Below are 21,155 nucleotides of genomic sequence, written 5' to 3' on the forward strand. Positions count from 1 at the left end.
AAAAATGATATTGGGAAAGTTTGTACCTTTCCTTTTCAAGTATTTATTTGTAATAGATATGTAATATATGTAAATGATTATTTGTTTTGACTTAGTTTTTAGTGGGCATGAAAGGCAAGGATGAAGCCATGGCCATTGGAGGCCACTGGTCTCCTTCGTTGGATGGACCAGACCCAGAAAAGGATCCCTCTGTGTTGATTAAGACTGCTATTCGTTGTTGTAAGGCCCTGACAGGCATTGATCTAAGTGTATGCACACAATGGTAAGTATTGATTCATTTCTGTATTAGAAATGTTTTTGTAATAGTTTACATAGAGGTTCTTTTCAATCAGCCTTTTCCCCTTCCTTATTTTAGCAACATTCATCATGCAGGTAATCTCAAAAGAAAATTCCCACTTATAGCAAAAATTTACTTGGTGCCAAAAAATGTTTTTTGGGGGGAAAGGATTAAGAACTAATCAAATAAACTGAAAGTTTAAATGTTTCATTATGCTGTACTATTAAAGTTGGATGTATGTTGAAAATACTTTTCATTTCATGTATAGCTGGAGAAGATCGTCAAGAGAGAACTTCATTTCATTTTAATTCTTTTGTTACAAAATGGTGTAGTTGCTGGTTATTTTTGTTCAGCCATATTTTCTCTTGAGGCTTATTTGTCGTGTGTATTTTGGTATATTTCTTGACTTAATTGAGCATATTCTTTTTTTAGCACATGAAATCTGAATGGCTATCCAGCTTCTTCAGGTATTCTCTAAAATATGGGTAGCTGTGTCATCAAACTTGAAAATGCCTTGTGGGAGCATATTCTTTTACCTAATAAAATATTGTACAAATGTACCAAAAGAGGAACTATGGCTTCTATAATTTTTTTTTTCTTTAGACCAACTTCAAGTTCTTGCAGCAAAATTTCTTTACTTGATGTGCTACAAGTGAACTAGGGTCTTTAAAATGTATATTAGAATTTTTTTTCCAACATGCTTCTTCCCTTGCAACAGGTACCGTTTTGCAGAGATTCGCTACCATCGCCCTGAGGAGACCCACAAGGGGCGTACAGTTCCAGCTCATGTGGAGACAGTGGTTTTATTTTTCCCGGATGTTTGGCATTGCCTTCCCACCCGCTCAGAGTGGGAAACCCTCTCCCGAGGATACAAGCAGCAGCTGGTCGAGAAGCTTCAGGGTGAACGCAAGGAGGCTGATGGAGAACAGGCACTGAACGCTAATCCCTTTTTCTATTTCCGCTTCTCACAGGCACAGGAACACAGGCACAAATGCACATCACACACTACATAACAAACACACATGGAGGAACATAACTGGTAACAACGACTGGTAATCCAGCTTTCAGTAGTATAGTTGTATATTCTTTTCTCTGAAAATTCTGTCTGTTATGCTAACTTTAAAGTGCTGAGACCTCAAAAGAAATTAAGTTGTGCTTAAGTTGCACAGAATTTTGTTTTTATCATAGGTCTAGTTGCTGGAATCTGGGACCAGTTGTTGAGCAAGATTCAGTATTAAGCCATTTTAAACATTTTGCCATTTTCTAAAATTTTAAAAATTTTCTCTTTCACGGTCATCAGTTCTAGTCATGGATATTTGAAATTGGACAACCACAAGTCTGAGAGATTTGAAATTTCAGGCTATGTGGCAACGTCTTTGGTATATTTCAAAGGTCTCACTAAATCAATCTTTGGGTGGCTTGAAAATTGGGGCAAAATCACACACTGTGTGGTTAGTGGAGACCGGCAGTGTTTGTGCATCCCTGATATCCTTTGTGTTGTAATTTATCACCCTTTTGTGTTTCACAGATCTGGCTTTGATTGGCTGATGAGTGTCTTTGTGATCAGTTAAAAGTGGTAGAATGTATGTACGTGGACTTGCCTAAATAATAACTTTAGGAGAAGACAATCTGAAACATTTGTGACCTTGCACAGATCAGCAACAGACTTTTAAAAATAAATTACCTGTATTTTAAAGTTTTAGAATAGTAATTATGTTCTTAACTTTGTATGTTAGGATGAAGAAGAAAAGGATGATGGTGAAGCTAAAGAAATTTCCACTCCTACCCATTGGTCTAAACTTGATCCAAAGACGATGAAGGTATCTTGAAAAACGTTTTTTTGTTGTTGGTTATGGGGCTTGAACTCTGGGCCTGAGAGCTGTCCATCAGCTCTTCAGCTCAAGACAAGCGCTCTACCACTTGAGCTACAGCACCACTTCCGGTTTTCTGAGTGTTTATTAGAGATAAGAGTTTCACGGACTTTCCTGCCTGGATTGGCTTTGAACCACGATCCTCAGATCTCAGCCTTCGGAGTAGCTAGGATTACAGGCGTGAGCCCCTGGCACCCGGCTTTGAAAAACTTTTTTTTTTCTTTTTTTCTTTTTTTGGTCAGTCCCGGGGCCTGAACTCTGGGCCTGGGCGCTGTCCCTCAACTCTTCAGCTGAAGGCTAGCACTCTACCACTTGAGCATCAGCCCCACTTCTGGCTTTTTCTGCTTATGTGGTGCTGAGGAATGGAACCCAGGGCCTCATGCATGCAAGGCAAGCACTCTACCACTGAGCCACCTTCCCAGCCCCTTTGCAAAACATTTTTAACTTTTATTTCAAAATATCTGAATAGGAATGAGCAATGTTAATTAGACTAAGGACTGTGTGTGTTTGTGCACATGCATGTGTGCCTTAGTACTGAGGCTTGAACTTAGATCATTGTGCTCTCAGCTTTTTCACTCATGACTGACCCTACCACTTGAGCCACGCCTTCACTTGTGGCTATCTGCTGGTAACAGGAAATAAAGGTCTCCTAGATTTGTCTGTCCTGACTGGCTTTGAATCTTGATCTTCAAATCTCTCAGTCTCCTGAGATTATAGGTATTAGTTACCAGTGCCTGGCTTTAGGGTATTTTTTTTCAAGGAGGAAACTGCTAACTTTGTATAACGATTATATTTTTATATTTGTACATGTATGTGTGTATGTGTGAGTTGAAAGTTAACTATATATCAGTTCAATATCTGGGATGCCTGTGATATACACATGCCTGTGTTATTAGTAATGCCGATTTTTGGTTTGGGAAATGACAGAGAAGGCAGGATTTTTGTGCCTAAAGTAACTTGAACTCAAGGAGATAGATGGAAAAATGTATTTTTTCTTTTTCTTTTTTCTTTTTATACTGTATCAATAGGAATACCAGGTTTATCATGGATAAAGCCAAGAAAACCAACGATGCCAGATATTGAATTTCTATTGCACTGTCCTTTGAACGAAAAATGTATTTTTTAAACAAAGGAAACATGATGTTTAAATTTAAAACAAAAGACATGTATCTAAACAGGAGTTAAACATTTTAAGAACATTTTAGAAACCTTTTTTTTTTTAGGGGGGGGTTGCAGATCTTGGGGTTTGAACTCAAGACCTGGGCACTGTCTTTGATCTTCTTTTACTTAAGGCTAGTACTCTTAATTACGTGAGCCACAGCACCACTTCTAGGTTTTTTGGTAGTTTAGTGGAGATAAGAGTTTCAGGGCTGGGAAGCTGGCTCAGTGGTAGAGTGCTTGCCTTGCATGCCTGGGTCCCTGGGTTCGATTCCTCAGCACCACATAAGCAAAAAGAAAAAAGCCGGAAGTGGTGCTGTGGCTTAAGTGGTAGAAGTGGCGCTGTGGCTTAAGTGGTAGAGCGTTATCCTTGAGCTGAAGAGCTGAGAGACAGCACCCAGGCCCAGAGTTCAGGCCCCACGACCAGACCAAAAAAAAAAGTTTCATAGACTTTTCTGCCCAGGCTGGCTTAGAACTATGATCCTCACATCTCACCTTCCTGAGTAGCTAGGATTACAGGTGTGAGCCTCCAGTGCCTGGCTTAAAAACTTTCTTTAATCTTCACTAGTTCTACTTTCCAACATATCTGCACCATTTGTCTCTTCACTTTTGTATCTCTTTGCCTATAATGTGACTAATACATCTGAGCCTGTAGATGAATATTATTTTCTACTACAGTTTGTTATTTAGCATAGAAAAATTGACTTTTGTTTTCAGTTTTGGATTCTTTTATGATTCTTGGGGTGTTTTTTTGTTTGTTTTGTACTGATCTTAGGGCTTGAACTTAGGGCCTATCCCTTAGCTTTTTTATTCAATTCTGGTACTCTACCACATGAGCCACAGTTCTGCTTTGGACTTTTTGGCTGAGATCTACAGATCAGGTTCCCTGCTAGCCTGGGAAGGAAAGTCCATTGAGAGTTTTTTTTTTTTTTTCTTTTTTCTTTTTGCCAGTCCTGAGGCTTGAATTCTAGGCTTGGGAAGTATCCCTGAGCTCCTTTTGCTCAAGGCTAGCAATCTACTAGCCACAAAACCACTTCTAGGTTTTTCTGTGGTTTAGTTAGAGATGAGGCTCATGACTTTCCTGCTCCACTGGCTTCTAACTGCGGTCCTCAGATTTCAGCCTCCTGAGTAGCTAGGGTTACAGGTATGAGCCACTAGCACCTGCTCCTTTTTCTTTTTTTTTTGTCGGTTGTGGGGCTTGAACTCTGGGCCTGAGCGCTGTCCATCAGCTCTTCAGCTCAAGGCTAGCGCTCTACCACTTGAGCTACAGTGCCACTTCCAGTTTTCTGGTGTTTTATTGGAGATAAGAGTTTCACAGACTTTCTGGCCCAGGCTGGCTTTGAACCAAGATCCACAGATCTCAGCCTCCTGCGTAGCTAGGATTACAGGCGTGAGCCTCCGGCGCCTGGCAGCACCCGCTCCTTGAGACTCCAGTTAACCACCAAAAAGCCAGAAGTGGAGCTATGGCTCAAGAGGTAGAGCACCAGCCTTGAGTGAAAAAGCGCAGTGATAATGCCCAGGCCTGAGTTTTAAGTCCCAGTACTAGCACAAAAAATAATATACATCAGGCAGAATGTAATTACAATTTGGAGATATCCCATTTTTCTTTTGTGTTTTTTTTCCACACTGCATATAATTAGGTAAATGACCTCCGAAAAGAATTAGAAAGTCGAGCTCTTAGTTCCAAAGGATTAAAATCCCAGTTAATAGCTCGACTGACAAAACAACTGAAAGTAGAAGAACAAAAAGAAGAACAGAAGGAGTTAGAGAAATCTGAAAAAGAGGAGGAGGAAGAGGATGATAGGAAATCTGAAGATGATAAAGAGGTATGTAATTAACATTTAAGTATACAATAATGCTACTTATTGGTCTTTATGGGGTTCTTAAGTCAATATATATGACTTAAGTTGTATTTGTGTATATAGTTATAGTGAAGTATAATTTACATGTAGTAAAAACAGACTTTTTGTGTGGTGGTACTAAAGATTGAACTCAGGATCTCACACTTAGTAGGCAGGTATTTACACCTCTGATGATTTTTGTTTGATTTTGCTGGTCCTAGGGCTTCAACTCAAGGCCTAAGTGCTGTCCCTGAGCGTCTTTTGTTCAAGACTTTGCTCTAGCACTGTACCCCTTGAACCACAGCTCCACTTTCAGGTTTTTTGGTGGTTCATTGGAGATAAGATCCTTAATTGGAGATAAGATCCTTGCATACTTTCTTGCCCCAGCTGGCTTTGAATTGTGATTCTCAGATCTTAGCCTCCTGAGTAGCTAAGATTACAAGTATGAGCCATTGGCTCCTGGGGTTTTTGGTGCAGGGAAAGAAGGAGAGGGGAGGAGTGTGCAGGGTGGGGGGAGAGTGTTGAACTCAGGGCCTGGGTGCTCCCCCTGAACTCTTTCACTCAGGACTAGAGATCTACCACTTTGAGCCACAGCTCTACTTCTGATTGTCTGGAGATAAGAGTCTCCATGGTTTTTGGCTTGGATATGTATGTTACTTTAGTTGTCAGAATTCAGGAAGATCCGAAGACTATATAACAACTCTATTTTCTCAAAATTCTCTAGTTTATGTGTAATCTCGGTGTAGGTTAGAAATTTTTTCCTTCTTGGTAGGTAGTTTCTTATAATTGAAAATATAAAAGAGAATTAGGAGCCATAAAAGCTACTACTACCTTTAGGAAGCTTGGCTTTTATTTGTTTTTCAATCCTTTATACTAAATTTAATTACCTTAAAAGGTCATGAGGATTTTGCCTTTTTCCTTAATATACATGTTTTATATACATATGTGTTATACATGGAGATTAAATCATGACTTACAATTTCAAACAATAGGAGGAAGAAAGAAAACGTCAAGAGGAAATGGAACGTCAGCGTCGAGAAAGAAGATACATTTTACCAGATGAACCAGCCATCATTGTTCATCCAAATTGGGCTGCAAAAAGTGGCAAATTTGATTGTAGCATCATGTCTTTGAGTGTCCTATTGGACTACAGATTAGAGGATAACAAAGAACATTCATTTGAGGTAATGTTTTAAGTTTAACTTAAGGAATGGCCACAATGGCAGCTGGTTAATATATCTTAAATTTATTTATTTTTTGAAAAATTACTTATCGCTTTTATTATCTTTAAATAGTTATACAAAGGCGGTTCAGGTGAACATGTAAATTTATGGTACATGCATGTTGATCAGTATCTTCCCCATTATTTTTGTTGCTGTTGTTCTTTCTCACTGGGAAAAAACCAACTGGTTTGTTACTCAAGAGTTTCCTACAGACTCACCTTTATTAATTTCATTCTTACGTCTATGTCCTATCTATGTGTCTGTAAATATCAGGAGTGTGTGTGTTTAAACTGGGGTTTAAACCTCACACTGACTAGGTTGGCATTCTATCACTTGATTCATGCCTCTAATAAGCTTTTTGCTATTTATTCTCAAGATAGAATCTAGTGAACTTTTTTTTTTTGGGGGGGGGTCTGGTCATGGGGCCTGAACTCTGGGCGCTGTCCCTTAGCTCTTCAGCTCAAGGCTAGTGCTCTACCACTTGAGCCATAGCACCACTTCCGGCTTTTTTCTTTTTGCTTATGTGGTGCTGAGGATGAAACCCAGGGCCTCATGCATGCAAGGCAAGCGCTCTACCACTGAGCCACCTTCCCAGCCCTCTAGTGAACTTTTTTAAGATCCTCCAGATCTAGGTTTACAGATAGTGAGCCACCAACATGCTGTTGAATCTAATTTTTTTTTCCATTCCTGAGGCTTGAAGTCAGGACCTGCGCCACTGTCCCTGAGCTTCTGCCCAAGACTAGCACTCTACCACCTGAGCCAAAGAGCCACTTCTGGCTTTTTCTGTGTATGTGGTACTGAGGAATGGAACCCAGGGCTTCATGCATGCTAGATAAGCACTCTTATCACTGAGCCACCTTCCAGGCCCAATTTTTTTTTTCCTAAGAAAACCCCCCAAAACTTTGTTTCCATTTCTTGGAATTAATTTCAATAAATATTATTTTGTATGATTAGAGGCACAGAGGAATCATGCCTTTGTATTCATTCCTCTTCTTTTTTTTAAATTTTTTTGGGGGATCCGGTCGTGGGGCCTGAGTGCTGTCCCTCAGCTCTTTAGCTCAAGGCTAGTGCTCTACCACTTGAGCCACAGTGCCACTTCCGGCTTTTTTCTTTTTGCTTATGTGGTGCTGAGGAATCCAACCCAGGGCCTCATGCATGCAAGGCAAGCGCTCTACCACTGAGCCACCTTCCCAGCCCCGAGTCCCTAAATTCTTAATCCAAGGTTAGGTTTCATTCTCTTTTTTTTTTCTAAGGCTATTTCTTTTTTATTTGTTTTTTATCAGTCATGGGACTTAAACTCAAGGCCTGGGTACTGTCTCTGAGCTCTTTAGAGCCATAGCTCCATTTGCTTCAAAGGCTATTTCTTGGGAAATGTGTTCTTTTGTTAGCATGTCAAGAAATGCAGAATAAGCCTGGCCCTGGTGGCTCATGCCTGTTCTTAGATATTGAGGAGGCCTGAGATCTAATGATCATGTTTCAAAGCCAGCCCAAGCAGAAAATTCCCAAAGACTCTTATTGACAGCTAACCAGCAAACAGCCAGAAGCGTGGAGGTAGTTGTAAGGCTCAAGTAATGAGTGCCAGCATTAGCCTTGTCAGCACCTAGCACACATGAGGCCTTGTGTTTAGACTCTAGTGCTACAGAAACAAAAATCACAGTTGCCTAAGTTTTTATTAGCTTATATTAGTTTTGTTTTTTATTTGTCTATTTATTTACATTTCTTTTGTGCCGATGCTGGGGCTTGAACTCAGAGCCGGGTACTGTCCTTGAGCTTTTGTTTTAAATTGAGACTAGTGCTCTACCACTTGAGTCACAGCTCCACTTACAACTTTTTGGATGCTTAATTGGAGATAAGAGTCTCACAGACTTTCCTGCCCTAGCTGACTTTGAACTGTGACCCCCAGATCTCAGCCTCCTGTGTAGCTAGGATTATAGGCATGAGGCACACCACAATTGATTCTCTAGTGCTTGGGTCATACCTCCAAAGCAGCTTTTGGTAATTAATTGAAGATGGAATCTCATGGATTTTTTTTTTTTTTTTGGTCAGACATGGGACTTGAACTCAGGGTTGGGTGCTATCCCTGAGCTTTTTTGTTCAAGGCTAGCGGTCTACCAGTTTGAGCCACAGAGTCATCTTCTAGTTTTCTTGAGGTTAATTGAAGATAATAGGCTCACAGACTTTCCTGCCTGGACTGGCTTTAAACTGTGATCCTCAGATCTCAGCCTCCTGAGTAGCTAGGGTTGTAGGCATGAGCCATTGGTGCCCAATTCTCATGGACTTTTATTTCCCTGGCTGCTTTCAAACCTGGAATCTCCAGGACTCAGCTTCCTGAGTAGCTAGAATTGCAGGTATGAGCCATAAGCACCTAACTACATCTTGGGTTTTTGACATGTAGCCCAGGCTGGCCTGAAAAATCTAGATCTTCTTTTTTTTTTTTGCCAGTCATGGGGCCTGAACTCTGGGCCTGGGCACTGCTCCTCAGCTCTTCAGCTCAAGGCTACAGCTCTCTACCACTTGAGCCACATTACCACTTCTGGCTTTTTTTTTCTGCTGATGTGGTGCTGAGTAATGGAACCCAGGGTCTCATGCATGCAAGGCAAGTGCTCTACCACCGAGCCACCTTCCCAGCCCCAGAATCTAGATCTTCTTGCCTTTGCCTCACTAATATAGCAATTATCTGCCACCATTCAGTGTATTGTTATTCCTTATGATAAGTAAAATAGTTTTACCATAGATACACATCTGATAGCTGTGGTCAATCATTTCACATTTGTAGGTTGTTTTTTTTTTGTCGGTTGTGGGCCTGAACTCTGGGCCTGGGCATTGTCCCTCAGCTCTTCAGCTCAAGGTTAGCCCTCTACCAATTGAGCCACAGCTCCACTTCCGGCTTTTTCTGCTTATGTGGTGCTGAAGAATCGAACCCAGGGCCTCATGCATACAAGGCAAGCACTCTACCACTGAGCCACCTTTCCAGCCCCATTTGTAAGTTTTTTTGTTTTTGTTGGTTGTGGGGCTTAAACTCAGCGCCTGGGTACTGTCCTTGAGCTTTCTTAGTCAAAACTAGTACTTTACCACTTTGAGCACAGCGCCATTTCCAGTTTTCTGGGGGTTAATTGCAGATAGGAGTCTCAGACTTTCCTACCTGGGCCGAAGTAGATAGGATTACAGGTGTGAGCCACTGGCATCCAGCAAGTTTGTAGATGTTTTATAATCACGTTTGTTGACAGCCTTACATAGAAATTGTTTATAATTTTAGGGTCATGAGTATCTTATATCTCTTCTATTCACCCTGCATAGTAATAATGCACATTCCTTACTTAGGGTTTAAAATTTTTTACGTAAAATATTCTGTCATTTCTTTGCTGTGTTCTGATAGTTTTTAGATCTCACCTGATGAGAGATTACTTTGTGACTACTCTTTTCTATAATTTAATACTAGCTTATTCTTCTCTTTGCTAGATTTCTTAGATAAAGGAGATATTTCTGATTAGTTTACTTAATATTGTATCCCCAGTGCCTACAAGCACAACTTCTGGTAATTGGTAGGTATTTTATTAAAAGCTTGAATGAATAGAGTATATTTGACATGAGGATTCATGCTATATTAGTTTGTCTTTAATTTCCACATATACCCCTGCTGGGGTTTGAACTCAGTGCGTGGTGCTCTTGTTGGCCTTTGCGATCACAGCAGGCTATCTACCACTTGATTCCTGCCTCCACTTTTTTACTGGTTAATTAGAGATAAGTGTCTAAGATATTTGTCTATTTTGGCTGGCTTTGCATTTAAGTCCTTTGATCTCAGCGTCCTAAGTAGTTGTGATTATAGGCATGAGCCTTCCTATACCTAGCTAATGTAAATGTTACTTGTTTCAAGGTACCATCTCAAAGTGGAGATCTTCCTACCTTGTTCTTCATCTATCCCTCTCCCCCCCAGTTGTGATTATAAGCATTGCCATGATACCTAGCCAAAATCTGTGCAGTTTTACTGGTTGTAGTAATCTCATCTTTTCTACTGTTAAATTTTCTATATAAGTGTTATTTTTTATACTATGTAACTTAAATTTCACTATATTTATGTCTTTGAAATGTTCTTTGAGCTAGGTCATACTCTTGTATACTAGGAGGAGAGCTGAGGCAAGAAGACCATGACTTTGAGACTAGACTGGGCTCTATTGCAAGTGAACACAGACTTTTTAAATATGTTCTTTTTATTTTTATTTTTTGGATCCGGTCGTGGGCCTGAACTCTGGGCCTGGGCACTGTCCCTCAGCTCTTCAGCTCAAGGCTAGTGCTCTACCACTTGAGCCACAGCGCCACTTCCAGCTTTTTTCTTTTTGCTTATGTGGTGCTGAGGAATCGAACCCAGAGCCCTCATGCTTGCAAGGCAAGCGCTCTACCACTGAGCCACCTTCCCAGCCCTTAAATATGTTCTTTTGAAAATTTGAGTCTCATTTTACATCAATGACTTAAAAAAACTACATAATTGTTAGCTATGGTTATTTTTGGTCGGTCATGGGGCTTGAACTCTGAGCCTGGGCGCTGTCCCTCAGCTCTTCAACTTAAAGGCTAGCCCTTTACCACTTGAGCCACAGCTCCAAGTCTGGTTTTGTGAGTGGTTTATTGGAGATAAGAGTCTCATGGAGTTTCCTGCCCAGGCTGGCTATGAACTGTGATCTTCAGATCTCAGCCCTCCTAAGTAGCTAGGATTACAGGGTGAGCCACCAATGCCCAGCTTGATAAATTATTAACTGCTGGGTTTATTCAGTATTTGTTTTGAATTTGTCTGGGTTAATGTTTATATCTTTTTGTAGGTTTCATTGTTTGCAGAACTTTTCAATGAAATGCTTCAAAGGGATTTTGGTGTCAGGATATACAAGTCATTACTCTCTCTTCCTGAAAAAGAGGACAAAAAAGAAAAAGATAAGAAAAATAAAAAAGATGAGAGAAAAGATAAAAAAGAAGAGAGAGATGATGAAAATGATGAGCCAAAACCCAAAAGGAGAAAATCAGGTGATGATAAAGACAAAAAAGAAGACAGAGATGAAAGGAAGGTCTGTAATTATTTTCACCATTTGCAATGTACTTTAGAAGGGTGTTTCTGCTTGTTTTTGTGTGTATCCTAGGGCTTAAACTCTGGTCCTGTAGTGCTGTTACTGAGAGCTTCTTTTGCTCAAGGTTTAGCCCTCTACCACTTGAGCCACTTCTGGCTTTTTTTTGAGTAGCTTATTGAAGATAAGTGTCTTACGGATTTTTCTGCCTAGGCTGGCTTCCAACCATAATCTTCTGGATTTCACCCTCCTGAGTAGCTAAAATTACAGATGTGAGCCACCAAGGCCTAGCCAGAAGTTTTTTATTGTAATCCTCACAAGTTGTAGGGAAGTGTTGTTGTTGTTGTTTTCTATTAATTTGGTAGAAATGTAAAAGATAAGCTGAAAGATTTTAAGAAATTAGGTCTTTCAATTAGCCCTACATTAATATCTACAGCTAATTACATGATAGTTTATTCGATTCTTAGTGTTATAAGAAATTTATGTTTTGAAATTGTTCAAGTAAATAAATTGAATATTATTAATGTTTTCTGTTTTCATTTGGTTTGATATCGTGTGTGTGTGTGTGTGTGTGTGTGTGTGTGTGTGTGAGAGAGAGAGAGAGAGAGAGAGAGAGAGAGAGAGAGAGAGAGAGATGGAGCTTGAACTCTGGGCCTGGGCACTGTCTCTCTGCTCTTCAGCTGAAGTCAAGCACTCTACCACTTAAGCCACAGTGCTACTTCCTGTTTTCTGGTGGTTTAGTGGAGATAAGAGTCTCAAGGACTTTCCTGCCTGGACAGGCTTTGAACAACTATCCTCAGATCTCAGCCTCCTAAGTAGCTAGTATTACAGGTTTGAACCACTGGCGCCCAACTGGTATCTTTCTTAAATTCAGACCATTTTAAATTGTAGAAAGAAGATAAAAGAAAAGATGATTCTAAAGATGATGATGAAACAGAAGAAGATAATAATCAAGATGAATATGACCCAATGGAGGCAGAAGAAGCTGAGGATGAAGAAGATGGTATGTTTCTATTTTAATTCCTTCTTAGGTTTGGGAGGGGGCGGGTGTGGGGCAGGAGGAGTTTCACTGTGTTCTATCCTTTTGTTGAGACAGTCTCACTGTGTAGCCCAGCCAGCCTAAAACTCAGATTTTGCCTCACCCTCTCATCTCCCATGTGCTAGGATTACAGTCCTGTCCTGTATCGCCACCTTCTTGCCCCTCTTCTACCCCCTCCCCTCTGGAAACATGGTATTATTATGTGGCCCAAGTTCACCTGAAATTCAAAATTCTTTTTCTACAACAGACATATATATCATCTTGACTAACTTGAAAAAGCATTTCTTTGGTGACTGTATTATTGAAATGGATGCCTTTTTGCCCAGGCTGGCTTCAAACTTTGAGAGTCTCATGTTCCTGCTGGGGCTAGTTGAACCATGATCCTCAGATCTCAGCCTCCTGAGCTAGGATTATGGGTGTGAGCCACCAATGCCCTGCTCCTTCCTTCCTTTTAAAATGTGGAGTGCTTCATTCCATCATCCTTGCACTGAGGCAATGCTAATCTGCTCTGTACTATTCCAGAGTTAGTATATGTGCTGCTAAAGTGAGCTTTATCAATTCTTTTTTTTTCCCCCCCAGTTGTGGGGCTTGGGCACTGTCTCTGAGCTCTTCAGCACAAGGCTAGTGCTCTGCCACTTGAGCTACAGTGCCATGTCCAGTTTTCTGGTGGTTTATTGGAGATAAAGAATCTCACAGACTTTCCTGCCCAGTCTGGCTTTGAACCGTGATCCTCAGATTTCAGCCTCCTGGGTAGCCAGGATTACAGGCATGAGCCACCAGTGCTGGCTATCAATTCTTTTACATTTATACTTTTACTGCTTTAGTGGTCTTGTCCATTTTAGTGTTTATGCCATCTACATATATTTATATCATACTTATCTCTGAGCTTTCCATATTCATTCATCTCCTTGACATCTTCATCTCTAGATATCAAACACTTCAAAATAAACATATCTAAAACTGAAATCCTATCCACTTTCCCCAAAAATTTTATAAAAGCCAAAAAAAATGTTTAGTCTTACTCAGTTCTTTTTATCTATATTTTTAATAATTTTTGTTAGCATATATTAGCTATACCGGGGAGGGTTCATTGTTTCCCCAGTTCTTTTTTTTTTTTTTTTTTTGGGGGGGGGGTTCCGGTCGTGGGGCCTGAACTCTGGGCCTGGGTGCTGTCCCTCAGCTCTTCAGCTCAAGGCTAGCGCTCTACCACTTGAGCCACAGCGCCACTTCCGGCTTTTTTCTTTTTGCTTATGTGGCGCTGAGGAATCGAACCCAGGGCCTTGAGCATGCAAGGCAAGTGCTCTACCACTGAGCCACCTTCCCAGCCCCTCCCCAGTTCATTTTATCACAATTTCATCTTTCTAGTTTCTCAGGATAACACCCAAGAATCATCTTTGTCATTTTTTTATAATACTTTACATTCATTTTATCAAGAAGTCACATCAGCTCTTAATTTCAAAATATTTCCAGAATCTGATGACTCTTCATAGCTAACACTAGTTCAAGCCACATTATACAGTAGATTGATGACAGATGTGAGCCACAGGCACCCGGATTACAGTAGACGTTTGGTATCCACAAGTATAGTGTTTGTTCTAAGGAGAAGCTGTTGAAGAAAAACTGAGGAAGTTCAGTTTGCATAGAGTTCAATATTGCACTGTAGATCCTTGACTCATTTTTCTCTAATACTACCCAGCTTACACTAAGTATACATGTTGCCTTTCAATCAACTTAACAATTTTCACTTTATCATGTTAACATATGAACTTTTACTTTGCTTTTTGGTTATCATTTTCATTGTGGAAGGTACATTTTCATGATACTGATATGTATTAATGGATTCTGGCTGCTGTTATTTGTTTTACAGATCGGGATGAAGAGGAAATAAACAAAAGAGATGACAAAAGAGATATCAACAGATATTGTAAGGAGAGGCCATCTAAAGATAAGGTAGTTATTGAACATTGTATTCTTTTATTTCTTTTTATTCATTTTTTTTGTTTTTTTTTTTGTTGTTGTTGTTGTTGGTTGTGGGGCTTGAACTCTGGGCCTAGGTACTGTCCCTCAGCTCTTCAGCTCTAGGAGAGTTCTCTACCACTTGAGCCAGAGCGCCACTTCCAGCTTTTTCACTTATGTGGTACTAAGGAATCGAACCCAGGACGTCATGCATGCGAGGCAAGCACTCTACCACTGAGCCACCTTCCCAGCCCCTCATTTATTATTTTTATACCAGTTCTAGGGCTTGTATTTGAAACCCTGGGTACTATCTTTGATCTTTTGTGTTAAAGGCTTCCTGCTTTACCACTTGAGCTACATCTCCACTTCCAGCTTTTTGGTGGTTAATTAGAGTAAGAGTTTAATGGATTTTCCTGCCTGGGCTGGCTTTGAACTACGATATCCTTAGATCTCAGCCTCCTAACTAGCTAGGATTACAGGTATGAGCCACCAGCTCCAGATTGTCAAAAAAAAATTCTTTTTAAGTAAAGTACTACAAAAAGGTGCTTTGGCTCAAGTGGTAGAGTGTTAGCCTTGAGCTAAAGAGCTGAGGGACAGCACCCAGGCCCAGAGTTCAAGCTCCATGACTGACCTATTTCCCCCCACCCCCCCAAAAAAAATGTTAAGCTGAGTCCTGGTGGCTTACGACTGTAAATCCTAGCTACTTAGGAGACTGAGATCTAATGATCACAGTTCAAAGCCAACCCGCACAGGAAAGTCCTTGAGACTCTTATCTCAAATTAACCACCAGAACACGGGAAGTGGCGCTGTGGTTCAAGTGGTAGAAAACAATGGCCTTGAGCTGAAGAGCTCAAGGACAGAGCCCAGGCCCAGAATTCAAGCCCCATGACTACTACCACCAAAAAACAACAAAATGCAATAAATGTGTGCCAACAGCTCATGCCAATAAACCTAGTTACTCAGGAGATTAAAATCTGAGGATTGATGTTCATATCCAGCTAGGCAGAAAAGTCAAGTCTAAGTCACTCATCTCCATTTAACCATCAAAAAGCAGAGCGAAAGATGTGACTCAAGTCATAGAGTACCATAGAGAGCTTGAGGCCCTGAGTTCAAGACTTGGGGCAGGCACCATTAAAAAAAAAAAGGTTAAGTTTAGTGCTATTATATGGACATGGTCTTACTTTTGTGTGTGTGTCTGTCAGTTGGGGTTTTGAATTCTGGGCTGGGCGTTGTCCTTGAGCTCTTCAGCTCAAGGCAAGTTTGAGTCACAGCACCACTTGTGGTTTTCTGGTGGTTAATTGGAGGTAAGAGTCTCAGGAACTTTCCTGCCCAGACTGGCTTTGAACCACAATCCTCAGATCTCACTCTCCTGAGTAGCTAGGATTACAGGCATGAGCCACTGGCACCTGGCTAGTCTCATATATTTTTATAGTAATAAATGATGCAATATATCATCTTTTGCATTTTCTATAGGAAAAAGAAAAGACTCAGATGGTCACAATTAACAGGGATCTATTAATGGCCTTTGTTTACTTTGATCAAAGCCATTGTGGTTACCTTCTTGAAAAGGATTTAGAAGAAATACTATATACTCTTGGACTACATCTTTCTCGAGCTCAGGTAATGTATCCTATGAGTTTAAAATGAAATCCTTTTTTGGCAAGTTTTCTTTTTTCCCCTCCTTACACACTTTTGGAGAATATAACCTAGGCACTCATCCCTGCTACACAAGTGCTATACCACTGAGAAACACCAGTGGCCTTAGTCAGTAAATTTTTTTCTTCCCTTCCAGTACTGAGGCTTAAACTCAGGGCCTCATGTTCTCTTTCACTCATGCCTAAAATTTTACTTGAGCCACATTTTGTAGTCCAAATCCCAGTAACTTTTAAGAATTTGCTATCCAAAAGAAGAATATATCATCGTATAGATTGTTTTTCTTTTTCTATTTTGGTCATGGGGCTTGAACTCTGGGGCTGGGCTTTGTCCCTGAGCTTCTTTTGCACAAGGCTAGCACTCTACCATTTGAGCCACAGTGCCACTTCTGGCTTTTTCTGTTTATGTGGTACTCAGGAATGGCTTCATGCATGCTAGACAAGCACTCTACCACTAAGCCTTACTCCCAGACCTTTTTTTTTTTTTTGCCGGTCATGGGGCCTGAATTCTGGGTCTGGGTGCTGTCCCTCAGCTCTTAAGCTCAAGGCTAGTGCTCTACCACTGGAGCCACAGTGCCACTTCCGGCTTTTTCTGTATATGGTGCTGAGGAATCTAACCCAGGGCCTCATGCTTGCAAGGCATGCACTCTACCTCTGAGCTACCTTCCCAGCCCTTTTTTTTTTTTTAAGGCCTTTAGCTCTCTTTTTGTCTGGCTCTCCTTAGACTAGAGTTTTGTTTTGTTTTGAAGGGAAGAAGGAGACCTGCAATATAACTATAATTTATGCTAGTGTGAAACTCGTGGTCTTCCTGTTTCAACCTTCTGAGTACTGGGATTAGATAAATGTACCACCAGGGCTGGGAAGGTGGCTCAGTGGTAGAGCGCTTGCCTTGCATGCCTGAAGCCCTGGGTTCGATTCCCCAGCACCACATAAGCAAAAAGAAAAAAAGCCGGAAGTGGCGCTGTGGCTCAAGTGGTAGAGCGCTAGCCTTGAGCTGAAGAGCTGAGGGACAGTGCCCAGGCCCAGAGTTCAGGCCCCACGACCAGACCCAAAAAAAGAAAAAGAAAATGTACCACCAAATGCTGTATACCTGCACCCTTTATAGTTTTTTTTTCAAGTCTGGCCCTCTACTTTTTTATATATATTTATTTACTTATTTATTTTTTTGTCGGTCGTGGGGCTTGAACTCTGGGCCTCGGCGCTGTCCCTCAGCTCTTCAGCTCAAGGCGAGCGCTCTACCACTTGACCTACAGCACCACTTCCGGTTTTCTGGTGGTTTATTGGAGATAGGAGTCTCACGGTCTCTCCTGCCCGGGCTGGCTTTGAACCGCGATCCTCAGATCTCAGCCTCCTGAGTAGCTAGGATTACAGGCATGAGCCACCAGCGCCCGGCTATTTATTTATTTTTATTTTAATTTTTTAGTCTTTTTGGCCAGTCCTGGGGCTTGAATTCAGGGCCTGGGCACTCTCCCTGGGCTTCTTTTGCTCAAGGTTAGTGCTCTACCACTTTGAGCCACAGTGCTACTTTCAGCTTTTTCTGTTTATGTGGTACTGCGGAATCGAACCCAGGCCTTCATACATGCTAGGTAGGCACTCTACCATTAAGTCACCTTCCCAGCCCTTTTTTTATTTAGTTATTATTAAGTAGTTGTACAAAGGGTTTATAAGTTGTAAGTACAGTTCTTTCCCCCTCCCATTCCTACCTTCAAGTTATATACTTATTTATTTTTTTATATTTTATGAAAATAGGAAGTGGCCCTGTAGCTCAAGTGATAGAACACTAGCCTTGAGCTGAAGAGCTGAGGGACAGTGCTCAGGCCCAGAGTTCAAGCCCTACGACCACCAAAAAAAAAAAGAAAGAAAAGAAAATCTGTATATTTTATGAAAATAGGTCATTCTTTATAGTTGCATAGTATTTTATTATAGCTATAACATAATTAATTTACTCCCATCTGCTGGTAATTGTTATTTTGTGAAATTATAAACCATACTGTAATCAACATCCTTCTACTTTTTTTTGTTTGTTTGTTTTTTTGGTTGCTTGTGGGGCTTGAACTCTGGGCTTGGGCGCTGTCCCTGCACTCTTCAGCTCAAGGTGAGCACTCTACCGCTTGAGCCACAGCACCACTTCCAGTTTTCTAGTCGATTTATTGGTGATAAGAGTATCTTGGACTTTCCTGCCTGGGCTGTCTTTGAACCATGATCCTCAGATCTCAGCCTCCTGATTATTAGGATTACAGGTGTGAACCACCGGTGCACCGCTTCTACATTTTTTTGTACGTTGGTATTTTTGTCAATATGAGGCTCTTTTATTTATTTTTTTCTTTTCTGTCCGTCATGGGGCCTCAACTCTGGGCCTGGGCACTGCCCCTGAGCATTTCATCTCAAGGCTAGCACTCTACCACTTGAGCCAACATGCCACTTCCGGCTTTTTCTGTTTTATGTGGTGCTGAGGAATCGAACCCAGGGTCTCATGCATGCAAGTCAAGCACTCTACCCAGGAGCCACCTTCCCAGCCCCAGTGTGATACTCTTTAACAACTAAATGTTTTTTGAAAGAATAAACTTGGGTCTCCAATTATAAAGAAAATACTAAAAATCTTAATTTCCCTAATTAGTTATCCAAGAAATTACTATCCAAGGAAACAGTTTCTATAGACATTAATCATTTGTAGAAATCAAAACACAGTTGTTGTAGGAGAAGCAAAGGTTGTGTTTTCAGGCTGGAAATGTCACAGCCTGGAGAACATTTATCTGTTTTTTGTTTTTTGTTTTTCCGTCCTGGAGCTTGAACTCTGGGCCTGGCACTGCCCCTCAGCTCTTCAGCTCAAGGCTAGTACTCTTACCAGTACTACAGTACTAGCCAAAATGCCACTTCTGGCTCTTACTGTGTATGTGGTGCTGAGGAATCAAACCCAGGGGCTCATGCATGTGAGGCAGACACTCTACCACTGAGCCACCTTCCCGGCCCCCAGAACATTTATGTACTATGCTAAGTTTCCCAGGTTCACTCCCCAGTTCCACCACAAAAAAATACATCCTATTAATTTCTTCTTAACTTGTTTATATATAATAGGTAAAGAAGCTTCTTAATAAAGTAGTCCTCCGTGAATCGTGCTTTTATCGGAAATTAACTGATACCTCAAAAGATGAAGAAAACCATGAAGAGTCTGAATCACTGCAAGAGGATATGCTAGGTTTGAGTATATTAACATTCTTTTGCTTTTACTTTGCTCTGCCTTGTTCTTTGAGAGATAGGTTTCACTGTGTTGCCAGGTTATCCTTGATCTTTAGATCTTTGCACCTCAACCTCCCAGGTGTCTTCTTTTTAAATAATATATTTCCAATAAATAAATATATTTATTAATATGTAACAAAATACAATAATTGAAAGTATGTTCTATTAAATATATTATCCCTACTTAATACCCATACTAAGATACAGTATCTTTCATATTATAGGAAATAGGTTGTTACTTCCAACACCAACAGTTAAACAGGAACTTAAGGATGTAGAGGAAAATGTAGGACTCATTGTGTACAATGGTGCAATGGTTGATGTAGGAAGCCTCTTGCAAAAATTAGAGAAGAGTGAAAAAGTAAGAGCTGAAGTAGAACAGAAGCTACAGCTACTAGAAGAAAAAACAGGTGAGAGACAGCATTGTTCTTATTAATACTTTTAAAACCGTTTTGAGATATTTCATGCATACATTTTCTATTATCTAGGCTTGACATTTACCTTGTAGCCTTTGTTTGTTTTTTTTTTTGGTTGATCCTGGGGTTTGAATTCTGGTCCTGGGCGCTGTCCCTTGAGCCACAGCACCACTTCTGGTTTTCTGGTGGTTTATTGGAGATAAGAATCTCTCAGAGTTTCCTGCCCACACTGGCTTTGAACTGCAATCCTCAGATCTCAGCCTCCTGAGTAGCTAGAATTACAGGCATGAGCCACCAGAGCCTGGCTCCTTGTAGCCTTTTGTATTACAGTTTGTAAAAATTACTTATTTAAGAATCTTAACTATTTGTGTACAGTCTCAAGTATATTTTTGCTTTTTTTTTTTTTGGTCAGTCGTGGGGCTTGAGCTCTGGGCTTGGGCACTGTCCCTGTGCTCTTCAGCTCAAGGCGAGCGCTCTACAGCTTGAGCCATAGCACCACTTCCGGTTTTCTGGTGGTTTATTGGAGATAAGAGTCTCATGGACCTGCCCTGGCTGGCTTTGAACTGCCATCCTCAAATCTCAGCCTCTTAAGTAGCTAGGATTACAGGTGTGAGCCACTGGCTCAGAGTTTTAATATTTTTAATTTCAGCCTTATATTGGAAATTTAGAGGTTAAAATGATGTTTTTTATTTTTTTTTAACAGATGAAGATGAAAAAACGATATTAAATTTGGAGATTTCTAACAAAAGCCTCTCAGGTGAACTCAAAGAGGTTAAAAAGGACCTTAGTCAATTACAAGAAAATTTAAAGGTTTCCGAAAACATGAATTTGCAATTTGAAAACCAGCTGAACAAGACAATCAGAAACCTGTCCACAGTAATGGATGAAATACATACTGTTCTCAAGAAGGTTAGAAATTTTGTGCTTTGAACATTTTTGTGGATTTTTTTTTTTTCCCAGTCATGGAGCTTGAACCCTGGGCCTGAGTACTATCCCTGAGCTCTCCTTGCTCCGGGCTACCGCTCTACCACTTTGACCCATAGATCCATTTCTGGTTTTCTGGTGATTAATTGGAGATAACTTTCTTGCCCCAGCTGGCTTCAAACCAGAAACCTCAGATCTCAGCTTTCTTGAATAGCCAGGATTACAGGCGTGAGCCACTAGCACTCTGCTTATTTTTGTCCATTTTAAAAATTGATTTCCTGGGCTGGGAAGGTGGCTCAGTGGTAGAGCGCTTGCCTTGCATGCATAAGGCCCTGGGTTTGATTCCTCAGCACCACATAAGCAAAAAGAAAAAAACTGGAAGTGGCGCTGTGGCTCAAGTAGTAGAACGCTAGCCTTGAGCTGAAGAGCTGAGGGACAGCGCCCAGGCCCAGAGTTCAGGCCCACGACTGGACCCCCAAAAAAAAAAAAATGGATTTCCTAATTTGGGGAGGG

The 21,155-nt window shown here is 40.8% G+C and overlaps 1 protein-coding gene and 2 pseudogenes across 3 annotated transcripts in view; 1 reads left to right on the forward strand and 2 right to left on the reverse strand.

Moving 5' to 3' along the window:
- Positions 1-21,155, forward strand: part of Ccar1 (cell division cycle and apoptosis regulator 1) — a 49,285-nt gene that overhangs the window by 26,774 nt on the left and 1,356 nt on the right. For all 3 annotated transcript variants that reach the window (XM_042696315.1, XM_042696317.1, XM_042696318.1), the window contains exons 13-24: positions 96-262; positions 996-1,206; positions 2,014-2,097; positions 4,947-5,132; positions 6,140-6,331; positions 11,182-11,421; positions 12,310-12,421; positions 14,325-14,407; positions 15,887-16,033; positions 19,141-19,261; positions 19,527-19,712; positions 20,422-20,627. In XM_042696315.1, coding sequence (XP_042552249.1) covers positions 96-262; positions 996-1,206; positions 2,014-2,097; positions 4,947-5,132; positions 6,140-6,331; positions 11,182-11,421; positions 12,310-12,421; positions 14,325-14,407; positions 15,887-16,033; positions 19,141-19,261; positions 19,527-19,712; positions 20,422-20,627 — 1,935 coding nt within the window. The remainder of the gene's footprint in view (positions 1-95; positions 263-995; positions 1,207-2,013; positions 2,098-4,946; positions 5,133-6,139; positions 6,332-11,181; positions 11,422-12,309; positions 12,422-14,324; positions 14,408-15,886; positions 16,034-19,140; positions 19,262-19,526; positions 19,713-20,421; positions 20,628-21,155) is intronic.
- LOC122122388 lies at positions 3,163-3,293 on the reverse strand (annotated as a pseudogene).
- Positions 12,910-13,009, reverse strand: LOC122122386 (annotated as a pseudogene).

This window comes from Dipodomys spectabilis, unplaced genomic scaffold, assembly GCF_019054845.1.
Source record: "Dipodomys spectabilis isolate Male_0828 unplaced genomic scaffold, ASM1905484v1 ptg000207l, whole genome shotgun sequence".
In the NCBI taxonomy this organism is placed as follows: Eukaryota; Metazoa; Chordata; class Mammalia; order Rodentia; family Heteromyidae; genus Dipodomys; species Dipodomys spectabilis.